General features: G+C 43.8%; 1 protein-coding gene across 1 annotated transcript in view; it reads left to right on the forward strand.

Annotated features, from left to right (window-relative positions):
• The window catches only part of LOC115122923 (regulator of G-protein signaling 3-like), a 166,094-nt gene extending 153,745 nt beyond the window's left edge, over positions 1-12,349 (forward strand). Inside the window, exons 13-16 of the mRNA XM_029652210.2 lie at positions 6,736-6,837; positions 8,290-8,351; positions 9,499-9,665; positions 10,311-12,349. Of these exons, the coding sequence (XP_029508070.1) occupies positions 6,736-6,837; positions 8,290-8,351; positions 9,499-9,665; positions 10,311-10,511 (532 nt within the window). The 3' untranslated portion in view covers positions 10,512-12,349. The remainder of the gene's footprint in view (positions 1-6,735; positions 6,838-8,289; positions 8,352-9,498; positions 9,666-10,310) is intronic.
• The last annotated feature ends 4,987 nt before the right edge of the window (positions 12,350-17,336 follow it).

A 17,336-nucleotide genomic window follows, 5' to 3' on the forward strand; every position in this document is an offset into this window, starting at 1 on the left:
TATATATTTGTGAAAATGAAAGCATTTCCTACCCCATAAAACCCAGGCTTGTTCGGGCTTAGATAGAATGCAGCACCATCCTCTCAGAATAGCACCTTGTGATTGGGTGAGCCTTGAGCCCGCCTCCCCTGGCCCCTGGACTATATAAAGCTACAGCAGAGCCTCTCCGGGTTAGAGGAATGTGACAACTGAATTACCCCTGCCCCGAGCACAGCGCTCTGACGCTCTGACACACACACTATACACACAGGACTACACACAGGACCCTAAAGACTTGTGCCCATGTTCCCCGCTATGGTTGACTTCTCGGAGAAGTACCTGGAAAGGTAAGAAGTTGGAACCCATGGGTAGTATGCTCTGTGTGCTCTCTGCTGCATTAGGAAGGAATAGGGAGAGGGAGGGAGAGAAGGAGGGTGATGATGTTTTAGGCTCTGTGGGGTACTACTGAAAAGCTGTTAGGAGGCCAGCTGACCTCTCTTCTGAATCTCATTTGCCAGTCGCTGGGTGAGAGGACTCCCGTGTGATTAAAACTATTTTGAGGAGACTTCAACTTGTAGCTAAAGATTGGCCTTGTCTTTTAATAATTGGCCTGGATTTCTTATGTGGTCTCTGTGGTTTGTTAGGTGGGTAATGTTGATAATTTAGATTTACATTTGGCAGATGGCTCAGTTAAGAGGGGACGGGTCCTTGCAGTGTTGACTTATATATACTGAACACTGTAGGAAAATTTCTATGTTCAGCATTTGCCTTGGTTAGAAAATAATGTACTACTATATTTCCAGACAGAATTCAGATGCTCTCAGGAGCTCGTGCAAAAGCACATTTCTGTCCCAGTGTGTTTGCCTGCTCTGTTTTTAAACAGTCTATCTCTATGCCATAGAACGACTCTGGAAACCCACATTCTTATTTACTCTGTGGTAAAAGAATGTGAGGACCCTACTGTCCCTTGCTCCATGATATCTCCATGGTGTTGTTGTTGTTGTTGTCCTCATAGTGGGGAATAACAGGGACATGTGCAGCTATGCCATGTTATGCAGACGTGCACATGCACACACACACACACACACACACACACACACACACACACACACACACAACTTGTTATTTTTAGTATGACTTTGCTATTGATTACTGTATTGTTGGGGTTAGAGCTTGCAAGAAAGACATATCACTGTACTTGTGCATGTGACATTAAAACTTGAAACAAACACACAGACACACAGAGGCGAGGTATGTGTGTGTTCTGTGTACACGGTGCAGGGCCAGGCACATAATCTACTGCAAACAGCCAGAGTGGCAGACGGGGCCAAAACAAGCCCAAAGGTTACCTCCTATCCCTTTATCCTCTACGCCTTCCCCTGGCTGTAGTGGATGGGGCTGCCTGGAGGTGTGGAGAGGGGATCCAGTACACCGTGGGAAACAGAGCCACCGGGTGGAACAGGAAGGTGGGATGTATAAGGGATCCACTTCAAAGCAACAGCAGCTGTGTTTTAACAACCCTGATGAACTGACATGGTGGAAACATCTAGTACAGTAGGTCAGAGCAGGACTGACTGTAGGCACCAGGCAATGGGTGCTGATAGGCAGGCGTTTTCTTTGATTCTATAGTGGGACTTGACAGTAATATGAAATGTTCCTCTTTCATGCTCCTATATATGTATAACTCTGTAGTATACATTGGTGAAAGTCACCCAGTAAAATATTATTATGAGTAAAAGTCTTAAAGTATTTGGTTTAATATATATTTAATTGTGCACTTTGCAGAAATCACTTCGCCATTTCCTCATTGCTAAAATGCTTTGTTGTGCCATCCTAACCGCTGTGAAATGTATTTTCAATTACCAAAAATATTGTTTGAAGCTGGTGTACAAAACCAGAAGTAAAATATGCAAAAATTAAATTTAAGAATGTGGAGCATAGAAATAGCGCACATACTGCTTCTTAGACTTGCTTTCACTGAGAATGACAGACCGATAACTGATATTTCTATGTGAATTTGGTCCGTAGCCCAAAAAGTTACATATTGCAGCTTTAAGTATCAAATTGTAAATCTAATTCAACGGGATCGGTGTCCCGTCCACGGGACGGTTGAGCAAACGTAGGCTAAGGCGATTAGCATGAGGTTGTAAGTAACAACAATATATTCCAGGACATAGACATATCTGATATTGGTAGAAAGCTTAAATTCTTTCTTAATCTAACTTCGCTGTCCAATTTACTGTCGTTATTATAGTGAAAGAATACCATGCTATTGTTTGAGGAGAGTGCACAATTTTGAACATGAAAGTTATTAATAAACAAATTAGGCACATTTGGGCAGTCTTGATACAACATTTTGAACAGAAATGCAATGATTCATTGGATCAGTCTAAAACTGTGCACATGCACTGATGGCATCTAGTGGCCAACATCTAAATTGCACCTGGGCTGGAAAAATACATTATGGCCTTTCTCTTGCATTTCAAAGATGATGGTACAAAACAATACAAAATAACCGTTGTTTTTTTCTTTGTATTATATTTTACCAGATCTATTGTGTTATATTCTACTACATTCCTTTCACATTTCCATAAACTTAAAGTTGTTTCCTTTCAAATGGTACCAAGAATAAGCATATCCTTGCTTCAGGTCCTGAGGTACAGGCAGTTAGATTTGGGTAATGTCATTTTAGGAGAAAATTGAAAAAAAAATGTCTAATCCTGTATCAAAAGTAAAAATACAAATCATTTCAAATTCCTTATTTTAATCAAACCAGACGGCACCCTTTTCTTGTTTTTATTTATTTACGGATAGCCAGGGACACACTCCAACACGCAGACATAATTTACAAATGAAGCATGTGTGTTTAGTTTGTCCGCCAGAGGCAGTATGGATGACCAGGGATGTTCTCTTGATAAGTGCGTGAACTGGACCATTTTCCTGTCCTGTCCTGTCCTGTAATGAGTACTTTTGGGTGCTAAGGAAAGTGTATGGAGTAAAACGTTTGTTATTTTCTTTAGGAATCTAGTGAAAAGTAAAAGTTGTCAATTCTTTAAATTGTAAAGTACAGGTACCCCCAAACACTTCAGTAGTACTTAAGTACTTTACACATGGGTACTATACTATGTTATTACTTTGTTGTTGCACATTTCTAGTACATCAATGCAGTTCTTTATCTCGCAATGTGATCTACTGTTGGTGTTGACATGCCCCCCCTGTAGCCCCCGTGGTTGTTAGTCAGTCAGTCAGTCAGTCAGACAGTCACACTCTAGCACATCTACAGTACATTTGCAGTGTGTCTCTCTGCACCTCCCCAGTGCTCCAGCTCTCCCCTTGAGTTCTTAGTGCCTTGCTAGCTAGAGATCCCTGGGACCGTGGCCCAGTTTCACGTTACCAGTATTAGCTTGGAGAGAGGCTATTACTGTCTCTAATGTGAGCCAGGAGAAGTGGGAATAACACGAAGACCTGAGATAATTGCAGCGCCAAAGACCCTCCAGCCCCCTCTACACGGACACAAGTACGAACACACACACATCTCTGCCTGGCAGATAGGGAACATGGGAGGTAACAGAAGTCTTTTCTGGATGGATGGGATTAGAGAGCATCTCCCGTAGAAGGATGTTGCCATTTTTGAAGCAGATTGCCCTGTCAGGGTTAGGGCTATGTTTAATGAAGAGAGGAACACACATAACGTCTTCCACTGCCGCTGGTGGGTGGGCGATTAGCTCTGTAGCCGGGGTATGTTATGCAGAGTTAGGAGTGGTGGGAGAGGGTTTGAGGGTTAAATGCAGGAGACAAAGAGATGAGACAAGGAGAGCAGACAATGCTGGGCCTCTCTGTCTCTCTGTCTCTCTGTCTTTCTGTCTCTCTGTCTCTCTGTCTCTCTGTCTCTCTCTCTCTCTCTCTCTCTCTCTCTCTCTCTCTCTCTCTCTCTCTCTCGCTCTCTCTCTCTCTCTCTCGCTCTCTCTCTCTCTGTCTCTTCTCACATTTCCTCGATCCCCTCTTGCCCCTTCACCTCTTTGCAGTACTAGTTGTTCTCCCAGCAGGTTGTTTGTTTTCTTGGAGTAGCTAGCCTGGGGGCAGGGGGCCTGACGACACCCAGCCGTGTGTTGAACAAGCTAACTGAGCTGTGTAGAATGTGTCCCCTGCCTGCCCTTTGTGGCTGTGTGGATGTGTGGCTGTGTTGTCTTCCCTGTGCCGAATGGGGACTCTGATACTGGCCTTTGCTGTAGCCCTCAGCCCCTCAGGCCCAGTGTATGAGCTAATAATCACAGAAGCAATGTGATTGATGGCCGTGGCCAGAGAGCTGCCATGTGTGTAACCTCCTTATCACTGCCTCAGCCTAAGTCACGTTTCAGCAGCCTCACATGTGCTTGACTCTCAATAACACGTATAGACTCATGGCATAGGATTATAGAATGGTATTTACACAAACAAGTAGGCTATTCAACTACTGAAATATTGAGATGGTTTGAATGGATTGTAGGATGGTCTGTTAAGCAAAATGAAATTTTACTGTAGTTTTCATCACTATAGTGTAGTTTATTCCTCCCAAGAATTGTAAGATTTGTAAATCAGAAGGGGATTTTTACTGTCATCATCTTTTAAAACCAAACAATTGAATGTTATTGGTAATTATTCTGCCACAGTACATTAACATGTTGAGAATGGAGGGCCATATCTCTGTAGTACACTAATCCAGCCAGAAAGTGGCAATGTAGAGTTGTGAATTCAGATCCCTCTCCCAGTTCTCACTGACCAGTGTTCACAGCCCTGTCATAGATTTCCACCCAGCCTGGCCCAGCGTAGTTCACTCAAGTTGTATTGAAACCAGACATGCATAATAAATGGCATCATTAGGCTTGCAAATATTTGCCAGCGCTCCTAAAAAACAAGTCCCTTTTCTCACATATGTTGGCATGGCACCCCTATTCGGCTTTAACCTCACATAGTTATAAGCCAAATGGCGATGGACACTAAAAACAGAGCAATCAAATACATTCCACTTCTCTATGATGATTTTCTGCCTTTCTAAAACAGCTTTTTATTTGAGGTAGTGTGCTGACCTCAGACTGGTGACTGGGTTGTCGAGAGAAAAACTGGGCCAGAGGTAGAGTTGAATGTTTTTCACCACATCAAACAACCCAATTTGACTTCACACTAGAGCTACCATCATCTGGATAGAGCATGGTTTCATGCAGCCCTACTCTGGAATATTAAAATCATGCCCATTGCAACACCTATAACCTTTTATGGTGCATTGTTAAAGATCACCTTCTGTTTTTAGATGAATCACAATGGCTGCTAAGCCTGTCACCCAGATAGCCCTAAAAAAATACACACTAATCAGCAACAGGATTTTAGAAAAAGATTGTTCACATTCCTTGAGGTCTGCCTTTTTTTATTTTTACAATCAATTTCCTGATCTCGCTCAGTGAGGAATGCAGAGACATCCGGTGACAGGGGGACGCGATGGAGGGGGTTGCACATGGTCCCCTCTCTCTCTCTCTCTCTCCCATCCTGCTGAAGAGATAGGAGAGGGGAGAAGAAGTTCTGTCTAGAATGCCTTCAGAGCCACTTCCAGAAGCTTCGCCACGAGGAGACAATAACACTCTAATCAGCCTCAGCTTGAGGACATATTTTTTATTTCTTTATTTTTTATGGCTGGAAAACCCACATGATCAGGTGCATGGAGAGGGCCTTTGGATACTGGCAGAGAGAGGGTGAGGGTGAGGGTGTACATGGGTACAGTATGCATGTGTGTGTTTAAATGTGTGTGTGTTAGCATTTATACTGAATGTGTGTGCGTTTTCAGGCTCCAAAAATTAAATGCTTTTTTGGGTTTGGTGGTCTCACTGGGGCTCTTGGTGGCATAAGGCCAGCTGACAGTGACTAGGACAGCGGCGTGTTCGCGCGTGAGCTAATAGCTAATACACAGTGGAAATCAACCAGGAAATGGGAATCGTGTGGGGTCGTGTCCCTTTGAGGAAGCATGTGAGGTCAGAGGGAGGAGCCAAGAGCCAGCCAGGGATTGTTGGAAAGCATGGAAGACTAGGGTCTCTGGGGAGATGGTGATGGGAAAGGGAGATGCAGGGTGTTGTTGATGGTGGGGGGTATAGTTTGGGTGATGGAGGTGGAGGGGGTGCAGCTGTGCACCGTGTCCCGTCCCGAGGGCCCCGGCCCTGGGTTATCTCCCTCTCAGGGTCCCTTTCGGCACCTGGAGAATGGTGTGATCGCTCAGAGGAGTGAGTCTCTCCTCCTTCACTGCCAGATTCACTCACTCCCTGCACAAGGACCTGCCAGGGATAGAACTAGAGGAGAGATATATTGAAAGAAGACATTGACAACGGAGAGGGAGAGATACTAGCTGTCACTGTGCTGTAACTTCCACTGGACACCACTCTACTCTACTGCACTTGAATATCCTGCTGAAGTCTGAAATGTATACAGCCCTGGCACTTTTTCCTTCTTCTGATTTTGAGCATATGGAACTGATCTGAACCGCTGGAGTTTGTCTTTAAACTTGAGCTGTGTTTACCATGACTTGGATTTCATTGTTTTGTTTTTAATTTCTGGAAGACTCAACCCCCTTCTTCCCACTTGGTCTCTCCACATCCCTTTCTTCATTTTTCTCTGTTTTTCTCTCTCCATTTCTTTCTTTCTTTCTTTCTTTCTTTCTTTCTTTCTTTCTTTCTTTCTTTCTTTCTTTCTTTCTTTCTTTCTTTCTTTCTTTCTCTCTGTCCTTCCCATACTCAGGGCCAAAGACATGAAGAACCGGCTTGCTTTCCTGAGGAGGAGGAATGAGTCTCCCGGAAGCAACCCAGCTGGAAAATTCGACAAGTCCTTGAAGTCAGTAAAGTGAGTTTTTTTTGTGTGTAGCTATGTGTGTTTGTCAGTGTGTTTGTCGTGTGTGTTTGTCACATGCCCGCATTCTGGGTCCCACCCCAGCTGGTGATGACTTGGCTCAGAGAGACAGACTATTTGGCACTGTGAAGAAGCGCTTGTAAAGCCACTGAGAGAAAGACAGAAATTAAGGAGGGAAGAAAGGAGGAGTGATAACTGATTAATTACGTCTCAATGTGTTGAACCATCTCTGGTTGATCCGTAAGCTAAGACGGATGTGATTGCCGTTACAGGTTAGGTAGATGTTATGGCTTTGGTAAAGGCAGCCATATAGTTATTTTATGTTCCTATTTCTACCTGTTTAAATAGAGAATGTTTCAGAGAGTGTATCTGTATTAGATTTCATGTATGTGGTCTGGTGGTTGATTTTGAGTTGCAACATTGTGATGGGTGAACTCTTGTAACAGAGCGATAGGTCCAGTCAATATCCATGGTTACATATATATTTCTATACTGTATTTATACTGTAGCTATTTGGCTAGTTTGATTGACAAAACGGATCCTGGTCCCGTACAATGGCTAGTGTATGTCTAATGTATAGTCTGCCATTGCGTCTTTAGAGTATGCTCGCTTGAACACAAGCTGCATCTACTCAACTGCTATTTAAATTCAAGCGTGCATCATGTAATAAATATCGGCCAGCAACCGTAACAGAGCGAGCAGGAGGTCCATTTGTTTTGCGTATGTGAAAGTAGTCAGTCGTACATTATACTGTATCATGCAATGTTGTAGAGAGAGACATACATGTTTTGTCCACAGAGAGAGAGAGAGAGAATTTATTCACGGAGCCAGTTGCAACAGTAACTGATGTAAAAAAAAATGTAAATAAGGTAGAAAATGGTAACAAAGAACCAGTAGTGTCTCTGCATGTAGTGTTATTAGAATGGATTCAAATGGTGGGGTCCTATATTCCTCTGTTGCCATGTCAATAAGGCTGCAGATGTGTTGAAGGAAAATAAGTTGATCCTCTATCAGAGAGCAGAGGAATGAGGGAAGCAAGGGGCGGGCATAAAAGCTAGGGGGTGGACCCTCAGGTTCAAACCCTCTCCCCATTGGCCGGCTTAGTCCCTCCCCTCCCTGCCTCCCGAGCTGCAGTGAGAGGGAGTATAAGATGAGTAGTCTAGTGGAGGAAGTTAGACAGTTTTAGGCACACACATTCATATCCACTCACACACGCTCGCTCACACACAGCCCCAGAGTGACAGAGAGTGTGAAAGAGAGAATAACAAAGAAAGAGAGAATAAGAAGAAGAAATAGTAATTGAACAGAGGACTAGCCAAAGGACCACACTGACGCTCCTTACCAGTCCAGTGCAGTACAGTGGAGCACAGAGCTTCGGATGGGTCACACTATGAGAAACCTGGCAGAGATGGGCTTGCTAAAGAACCGCTCCGCTTTCATTTGCAGGCCCACCCCGGAGGAGGCACTCAAATGGGGGGAATCTCTGGACAAGCTGCTGGCCCATAAATGTAAGCTTGCCTTTCCTTCTTATTCTTCTCCTTCTTTATTCTCTCCATCCATTTAATCAATCTAACCCAGGGGGATAAAGGAAATGACTAATGCCCATCCGGGTTGATTGCCATATGGTCCAATGTGTATCTGGTTTAAGTTGAACTGAAGCTTGGGGAACAATTGCATTGATTATGAATAAGGAACAATGTGCATGTGTTTTGGGGGGTGGGGGGTGGTGTCTGGTACGGGTTGTAAATATGCTCATATTGACGTGCATTAAGCATGCATGCCTTGCTTGTGCTTGTTGCTTTTGTGATGTGAATTCAGTGTGTGTGTGAGTTGTTGCACGCCTGCAGTGAATGGGCAGTCTGTTGAGGCACTCTGCTGCAGCTCTCCCACTAATCCCAGTGGATGAATAGAACCATGCATTAGTGTATGGGGAGAGCGACCAGATTATAGGCTAGGTGGCTGATAGAGGGAGAGAGAATGCTTCAGAGTAGTGTTACTATATTTATATTCTTCCATAATTCATAGCCCGGGTCTGAGTGCTGTGAGGTTGGTTGTTCAAATCCCTATTCAACTCCCTCTCTTAGCGGAACAACACTTTAGTGAGACAACACATGAATCCCTTTCTTTTCCTCCCTTTGCTCTCAGTTTAATGTTATCTCCCCGAGGGGGTTCATGTGAACGGAAAGGTGTGGGCGACCAGGCAGGGTGGGAATCTGCTTCCTGCCATTCTTACCCTGCTGATGGCTTTTCCTTAAGTAATTAAAAACACCAATCTCAATAGCCAAATCAACAGAAATGTATTGACAAGCAAACTGACCCCACCTAAGAACAAGAAAGGCTTCTCTTTGTTCAGAGACGACATTGAAAAAGGCATTCCAATTACTGGTGTCGATGACAGGAAAAAGTAACAGAGTATAGTGTAGGGTCAGTGGGGTGATGCTGGATAATTTTTGCATATGGGAGGTGACTGGATAGGTGTCTCAGAGGTGACTGCATGCTGGCTTTAGTAGTCCCCTTTTTAACAGCGTGATTCAATGGACTTGGCTACCGTGCTATTTTAGGTAGTCTCCCACATTGAGAGAGATGCCGCTGTGTTGCCATTGCTCTCCAGTCACATCCACTAACCCACACCTCTGTCTTTCATCTTCCTTTCAGATGGCCTGGCAGCGTTCAGAGCTTTCCTGCGCACAGAGTTCAGCGAAGAGAATCTGGAATTCTGGCTAGCATGCGAGGATTACAAAAAGATTAAGTCGCAATCCAAGATGGCGTCCAAAGCCAAGAAAGTATTTGCTGAATACATCGCCATCCAGTCTTGTAAAGAGGTGAGCAGCAATCCCCATACAAACACAGACCCGTACCCACAAAGGATGGCGGAAAATACCATTAAACTGTCATTTACCCTCTCCAGCCATTAGGCAATGTTTATACCTAAATGAGCTCTCCATTTCCATTTTCCAAATGGTTTACTTTGACTTACTGGAAAAGACTTAGTCAGCGGCCCCTCAATTAAGATAGTGTTCTCTAATACCAACCTCACTTGTCTTGATTCAGCCTTTTTCGAATGTCCGCTTCTAACTCCTGCCTGACAGAAACTAGGCCATGAATGAACTTGTTCCTGCTGTAAATAGAAAAAGCAGTGATTTTTGGCCGGCCTCCGCAGCATTGTTCCCCTGCTAAAGATGTTAGGTGATGAATGTGTAATGCCTGTCAGAAGGTGCTCCCACAAGGGAACGAGTGAGCTGGAGAGGACGTGAGATCATTCCAGACAAACTGGCTTTCTTTGGCCGCCTGACACGCACCAAATAGACTCCCTCACTTTTCCCCTTTCCCTTTTTGTTTCAAACCTGGAGAGCCGGGTGGAAACTTCAAGTCACAAAACAGCCCCAACAACTGGAACCAGTTGTCAGTAGCACTGAAACTAACCTGCTCTGCTGCTTCTTCCCTTCTTCCCTCGTTCCCTTTCTCAGGTGAACTTGGACTCGTACACCCGAGAGCACACCAAGGACAACCTTCAGAACGTGACACGTTCCTGCTTCGACCTGGCCCAGCGCAGGATATATGGCCTGATGGAGAAGGACTCATACCCCCGCTTCCTCCGCTCAGAACTCTACATGGACTTAGTCAACCAGAAGAAGGCCAGCACCACGTCCACCTCCTCATCGTCGTAAACACACAGAGATCGAGAGAGAAAGTGAGAGACAACGACGAAAGAGAGAAAACATTGACTTGAAAGCAGGTTCTTTTTATACGTTCGCTGTTTTGTTTTGTTTCTGCCATCTTCCTGTCCCACTATAATTTGGGTGTGAGAGAGACAGAAAGCTAGGCTGTGGCATTGAGGGGGATGTTGTTTCCACAACGACCATGATGACGGACCGATGGTGGATGGATGGAGAGGAGAGCCCAGTCAGGACAGCTGGTCAAGTCGTGACTGCTGGACGCTTCTCTGATCACTCTCATTGATAATTGATCACTGTCTGTGGTTCATAACGATATATGTTGGTTTGTCCGGACGTACTGTAGAAAGGATGGGGTGCTGAAACCTCCGCAGACATGAAGACAGTCCGGTACTGTTTTGGCGTTTTTGTTGATATTTTCCTTCTTTTTGTTTTACACCTCCCCATCCTCCTCCTCCTTTAGAGCCAGTTCAAATGCTGTTGGTACGACGCAAAGGTTTGTTTTGTCCTAGATTCTCAATGTCTCACAATGACCATTTCTAAACGGGCTTGCGAGAAAAAGGAGAAATGTGATAGCTGGATCAATGTCTGGATGACTGGATGAAAAGCCGCTTTTTGTCTGGTTTTGCATCTTTTTTTTTCTGTTCATGGTGAAACACAACTCTCTCAAGCACAGTCAGCATCTGTTCTGTTCAGCATTCTCTCACAGGGTCTCACCTTGTCGCATTCATCCAAATCATACAGCAAAAGACACGGAGAAACAGAGGGAAAAGAGAGAGAGAAAGATGGAAAAATATCAACAACGGAACGGACCAAAACTGCAAAAGCAGAGATGTGCCACTCTAACTCGAAAAGACTTGCTGCCTGTTTCCAAAGACCGTCGAAAAAAAGACAAGTAACACTTGACTGTGTTCTGATAAGCAATTCATTGTAGCGCCACCTAGACTCAACGAGACAGCATTCTCAGGACATTAAGGCACTTGACTATGAAGCTTCCAAGCTTGATTTTTATTGTTCATTTTTGTTTTTACACATAAAATGTTTTTTTGTTTTTTTTTATCGTTTTAAGTTCAAACCTGCACTCCATAAGTATACTGAGCAATACTGTTGGGAGGTTGCTCTTTTCATAGACATAAAAATAAAAAAAAACGCTTCACCTGTACAAAGGTCTGCCTATTTATTTAGATATCTTGCTGGATGCTTCACCCATTGCACTCAGATGAAAGCTCTCCCTTCCCCTAACCACAAACCAGGTCCACCGCTGTCCTGGCTTTAAGTGCAATATGTTTTTGTTTATTTTCCTTTTTTTTCCCATTTTTATCCGAAAGACAATGTCTTGAGCTCTGTATTATACACTTTATTTGTAAGAGTTGTGCTGCAAAATTCTGCTATAAAGTTGATTTACAGTTTAAGTAATTAATCAAGAATAGATACATGAATTAAGTAAGTCATTCTAACTGTGTACCCTGGCAGCAGGCAGCTAGGGGTTAAGGATGTACATATAATTCTTTAAGAAAATAAAGAAAAAAAACAGAAAAAAACAAGAGGTTTCACTTGTGTTGAGCTGGAACCTGGCTGTATCTATGTAAATATGAGAGACTCAAAGCTATAAGATGACACGTATTGTTATAGAAATGAGGAAGGGTGGCTACGGTCTGCCCTTTCCTGGTCATACACTGCTTGTCAGGAGTTTTCTGAAATGTATTTGATCATTTTCATTGTTTACAATTCAAACGCATCTCCCAAGATAGCAAGCGAAAAAGACAATAGAAATACATTTGGTGTTATTGCTGAAAATAAATAAAATAACCAACTGGTGAAATGATAAATAATGTCTCTGAATTTTAATTCGCTGGGAATTGTATGTCATATCAGTATGTCCACTTTGTTACATGTTGCTAATCCAAGAAATTAGCTGGAGAAGAAATACATACGCATATCCAACATCTATTACAGTATGAGCGCCAATGTATTAAGAACAAATTCTTATTTTACAATGAAGGCCTCCCCTAACCCGAACAATGCTGGGCCAATTGGAACTCCCGATCACGGCCGGGATCCAGCCCGGGATCGAACCAGGGTTTGTAGTGACACCTCTCGCACTGAGATGCAGGTTTCAGGCCGGGATTCAATCCAATCAGCAATAGATAATACCGCGCTTGACACTTAATTTCTGATTGAGCTGATATACAGTACCAGTCAAAAGTTTGGACACACCTACTCATTCAAGGGTTTTTATTTATTTTCTACATTTTAGAATAAAAGTGAAGACAACAAAACTATGAAATAACACATGGAATCATGTAGTAACCAAAAAAGTGTTAAACAAATGTATTTTATATTTGAGATTCTTCATAGTAGCCACCCTTTGCCTTGATGACAGCTTTGCACCCTCTTGGCATTCTCTCGACCAGCTTCACCTGGAATGCTTTTCCAACAGTCTTGAAGGAGTTCCCACACATGCTGAGTACTTGTCTGCTTTTCCTTCACTCTGCGGGCTAACTCATCCCAAACCATATCAATTGGGTTGAGTTCAGGTCATTGTGGAGGCCAGGACATCTGATGCAGCACTCCATCACTCTCCTTCTTAGTCAAATAGCCCTTACACAGCTTGGAGGTGTGTTGGGTCATTGTCCTGTTGAAAAACAAATGATAGTCCCACTAAGTGTCACCAGCAAAGCACCCATACAACATCACACCACCTCCTCCATGCTTCACGGTGGGAACCACACGTGAGATCATCCATTCACCTACTCTGCGTCTCACAAAGACACAGAGGTTGAAACCAAAAATCGCAAATGTGGACTCATCAGACCAATGTCCAGATTTCCACCGGTCTAATGTCCATTGCTCGTGTATCTTGGCCCAAGCAAGTCTCTTCTTATTATTGGTGTCCCTTAGTAGTGGTTTCTTTGCAGGAGCTATCGACCATGAAGGCGTGATTCACGCAGTCTCCTCTGAACAGTTGATGTTGAGATGTGTCTGTTGACATGACCTCTGTGAAGCATTTATTTTGGCTGCAATTTCTGAGGATGGTAACTCTAACGAACCTATCCGCTGCAGCAGAGGTAACTATGTGGTGAGAGCCAGTTTCATCATTGCGCTTGATTTTTTTTTTACTGCAATTTTCCGCATTGACTTACCTTCATGTCTTAATGATGGCCTGTCATTTGTCTTTGATTATTTGAGCTGTTCTTGCCATAATAAGGACTTGGTCTTTTACCAAATAGGGCTATCTTCTGTATACCTTGTCACAACACAACTGATTGGTTCACACGCATTAAGAAGGAAATCAATTCCACAAATGAACTTTTAACAAGGCACACCTGTTAATTGAAACGCATTCCAAGTGACCACCTCATGAAGCTGGTTGAGAGAATGCCAACATCTGTGCAAAGCTGTAATCAAGGCAAAGCGTGGCTATTTTGAAGAATCTAAAATCTAAAATATATTTGTTTAACACTTTTTTGGTTACTACATGGTTCCACGTGTTATTTAATCGTTTTCATGTCTTCACTTTTATTCCAAAATCGTACAATAAAGAAGAACCCTGGAATTAGTAGGTGTGTCCAAAGTTTTTACTGGTTCTGTATGTAGCTTGAATGCAGTCTCTGCGAACAAGGTAATGTTGCCTTTAAAAGGTGCCTAGTCGACAAAGTGCGATTGGATTGAATCCCAGCCTGTGTCTCTGATCTGCAAAGAAAATGTACAATAAAGTATATTAACTAAGGGCTCTATTCAATCTGTATCCCTGAAGCGTTACAGATTACACAATAGAAATGTAAAGGTAATTTCCGATTGAACAAACATATGCAGGGTTTACCGTGGATGCAGTCTTCACTAATGCGGGAACATTGCCTTTAAATTTCTGTAACTCTGTGATGCTGAATTCCCGCGACACGGATTGAATCAAGCCTTTATTAGTGCAGAGAAAAACAACAAACAACACTGACTTAATGACCGTACACTATGAGGAAAATTAAGAATAAGGGTTATATTCAATCTGTATTGCTGAAGCGTTACAGATAGCTTGCTAGAGATTTAAAGGTGATTTCCTACTGAACGGACATCTGCATTGTTAACAGTGAATGAAGTCTCCGATAATGCGGGAATATTGCCTTTAAATTGCTGAATTTCAGCGATACGTATTGAATAAAGCCACATTCTGCTTCTGTAGCCTCTTTCTGTTCACCCAGTGGAAAAAAGATCTCGTGCCCACTTTCCAAATGGACCTCTGTTGTCAGCTCACAGACGGAATGAGAGGGGGAAGACAGAGGAAACGGTCAGTGGTCTATGATGAGTTTTAGGGTGGGGGTTGGGTGGGGGTAAGTAGGGGTGGTATAGGACTTGTGGAAGGAAAGGGGGTGAGGGGGTGTTTTTAGCATCTGAGCAGTTGGGGGTTTGAAGAGGCAGTTACAGTAGAGATAGAAACTTTAATCTCCTTCACCAGCTGCCGTCTGTTTTTCACACAGACAAGCGCTTGAACATGTGCTCACACACACACACATACACACTCGTGCAGATACACACACACACGCACGGAAACATGCGCACACACACCACTCGCCCTCGACCTCTCTATCGCTCTTGTTTCCTCCCCTTGTCTGTCTTGTCTTTATTCTACTCCTCTTTATCTCCTCCCACCATGGAGGCCCTAGTCACGGGCCAGCCTCTTATCCTAAATCCTCTTCCTTCCTCCCAGATATCTGTTTCTGCCATATCCCCACGTCAGTTAGTCAGTCAGTTACAGCAGAGCACTTCACATTTCCTGTCTATTGCCTCCTTTGTCCCAATTCAACCATGTCTACCACCCCCCTGGTAAATTGACGGGATTCAATCAAATACACATTGTAGACAAATGCACTGTACTTGACTTTTTAAGCTGATTAACTCTTGAGCAGACATTTGCAGCATGCTCAACAATGCTCTTGACCGCTTGTCTGAAATACGCCTCTGATTGAATCCCGGCCAAAGTGCTGTGTATCTCACATGCATATCCCCCTAGGATAATTTCAAATGGAATACTCTGCTTGATGGAGTCACTCTGTTACCATATGACCGGTCATCTATGGTTCTGATCATGGTGACATGATCTGTTCCTAAACATCTTGTTTCAGATAAATGTTCCATCTACAGTATAATTCCCTAATGTAAGAATTTACAGTCTTCTATCTGATTCCTCATCACCATAAGGTAATTGTATCATGTTCTATAAATCATGGCATTGACACACTGTAATACAGCAATTATAATTCTGAGTGCATGCGGTGGAATGTTTATTGTTCATGTGCTCCTACAGTCAATAATTAACAAGCTCTGCCTTTGACAAGCTCTGCTTTGACATTAAGAAGCAGTCAGACTAGATGCATTTTGGTCCACAACTCAACAGAGTGCTTGTTGACTGCTCTCAAAATCTTTTCTCCCACACAGTGTGAATGCATATACTGTGTGTGCCATCAATAGGGGGCTTTAGACTTGATTCATCCGTAATACTCAAACCGGCAATCCCACTGGCTCTTGGTGAGTTGCTTAGGAACTGCCACATCTCCCAGCTGCAATTACCCTAACCATGCGGCCCCCTGAATCCTGGTTGGCCCGGGAGGGGGAGGAATTGTTGGAGAGAAGTGGCCTCACAGCAGCATGGCAACAGGGCGACTGGGGGTGAGTGGTGGCACTGTGTGTGTGTGTGTGTTTGTGTGTGTGGGCAGTAGTGTGTGTACGTGCATGTGTGTATGTGTGTGCGTGTGTGTGTGTTAATGTCGGGAAGCAGCCTCTCTAAAACAGCTGCCCCCCCTTGAGTCTCAGCCAGAGAAGCCCAATTCCCTCCCACATAGCACAGGAAGGATCCAGCAGCAGGTGTCCTCTCAGTGCCCGTGCAGAATGAGCTGCAGCTTAACGGAACAAAGAGGACAACATTGAGTCAAGACAGCTCTGTTTTCTCGCTTAAGCACATTGTTAATCAAGTCTCTTTCTCCCGGGGTTTGTGTGTTTGTGTGTGTGTCAGGGCAGCGCTGACCAGCCCTATTCAGACAGCTCAGCATAACGTGAAGAACAGGACACGCTCATACACAATTTATGTTCTTAAGACACGCTCATACACAATCTATGTTCTTAGACACGCACATACACAATCAATATTCTTAGACATGCTCATAGACAGTCGATGTTCTGAGACACGCACATACACAGTTGGTGTTCTGAGACAGTCAATGTTTATTTGTTTGTTTGTCTTGCTTTCAGGACTGGTAGATTTCTCGGGAACCATGATGCTAAGTGTGACATTGCATGGATGTGTTTTGCACACCTGTGCGAATTGGTGTGTGTGTATTTGTATGCATGTGAATGTTGTCACCAATCCTGGTTCCAGGTGGGCATGTGGCTCTGAGTGGGAAGTAGATGGAGGAGTGGGTTGGGTTATGGGGCAGCGTTGAGAGGTCTAGGGGCATATAAGGCACCCCTCTGCGCAACCCTGGGACCCATTGGCTGCAGCAAGACCGGCACTCTGTAAACACCTCTGAATTGTTTTGATCAGGTCTCTCACACCCAGACTACTAGCGATGATGGGTTGTGTTTGGTTCCATGTGAGTGGGTCTGCTGTGATGTGCATTCAGAACATCCAGGAACACAATGGACCTCTATCTCAGAATAGCTTCTCAGATTATGCCAGTGAGGTTTGTGGAAGGATGTCAAGAGTGTGAAAATACAGTTCCTTAGGACCACACACAGCTCTGACACACACACTTATCCCACCGGACATGCCACCAGGGGTCTTTTCATAGTTCCCAAATCCAGAACAAATTCAAGAAAACGTACAGTATT

Source organism: Oncorhynchus nerka, linkage group LG4, assembly GCF_034236695.1.
Source record: "Oncorhynchus nerka isolate Pitt River linkage group LG4, Oner_Uvic_2.0, whole genome shotgun sequence".
Classification (NCBI taxonomy): Eukaryota; Metazoa; Chordata; class Actinopteri; order Salmoniformes; family Salmonidae; genus Oncorhynchus; species Oncorhynchus nerka.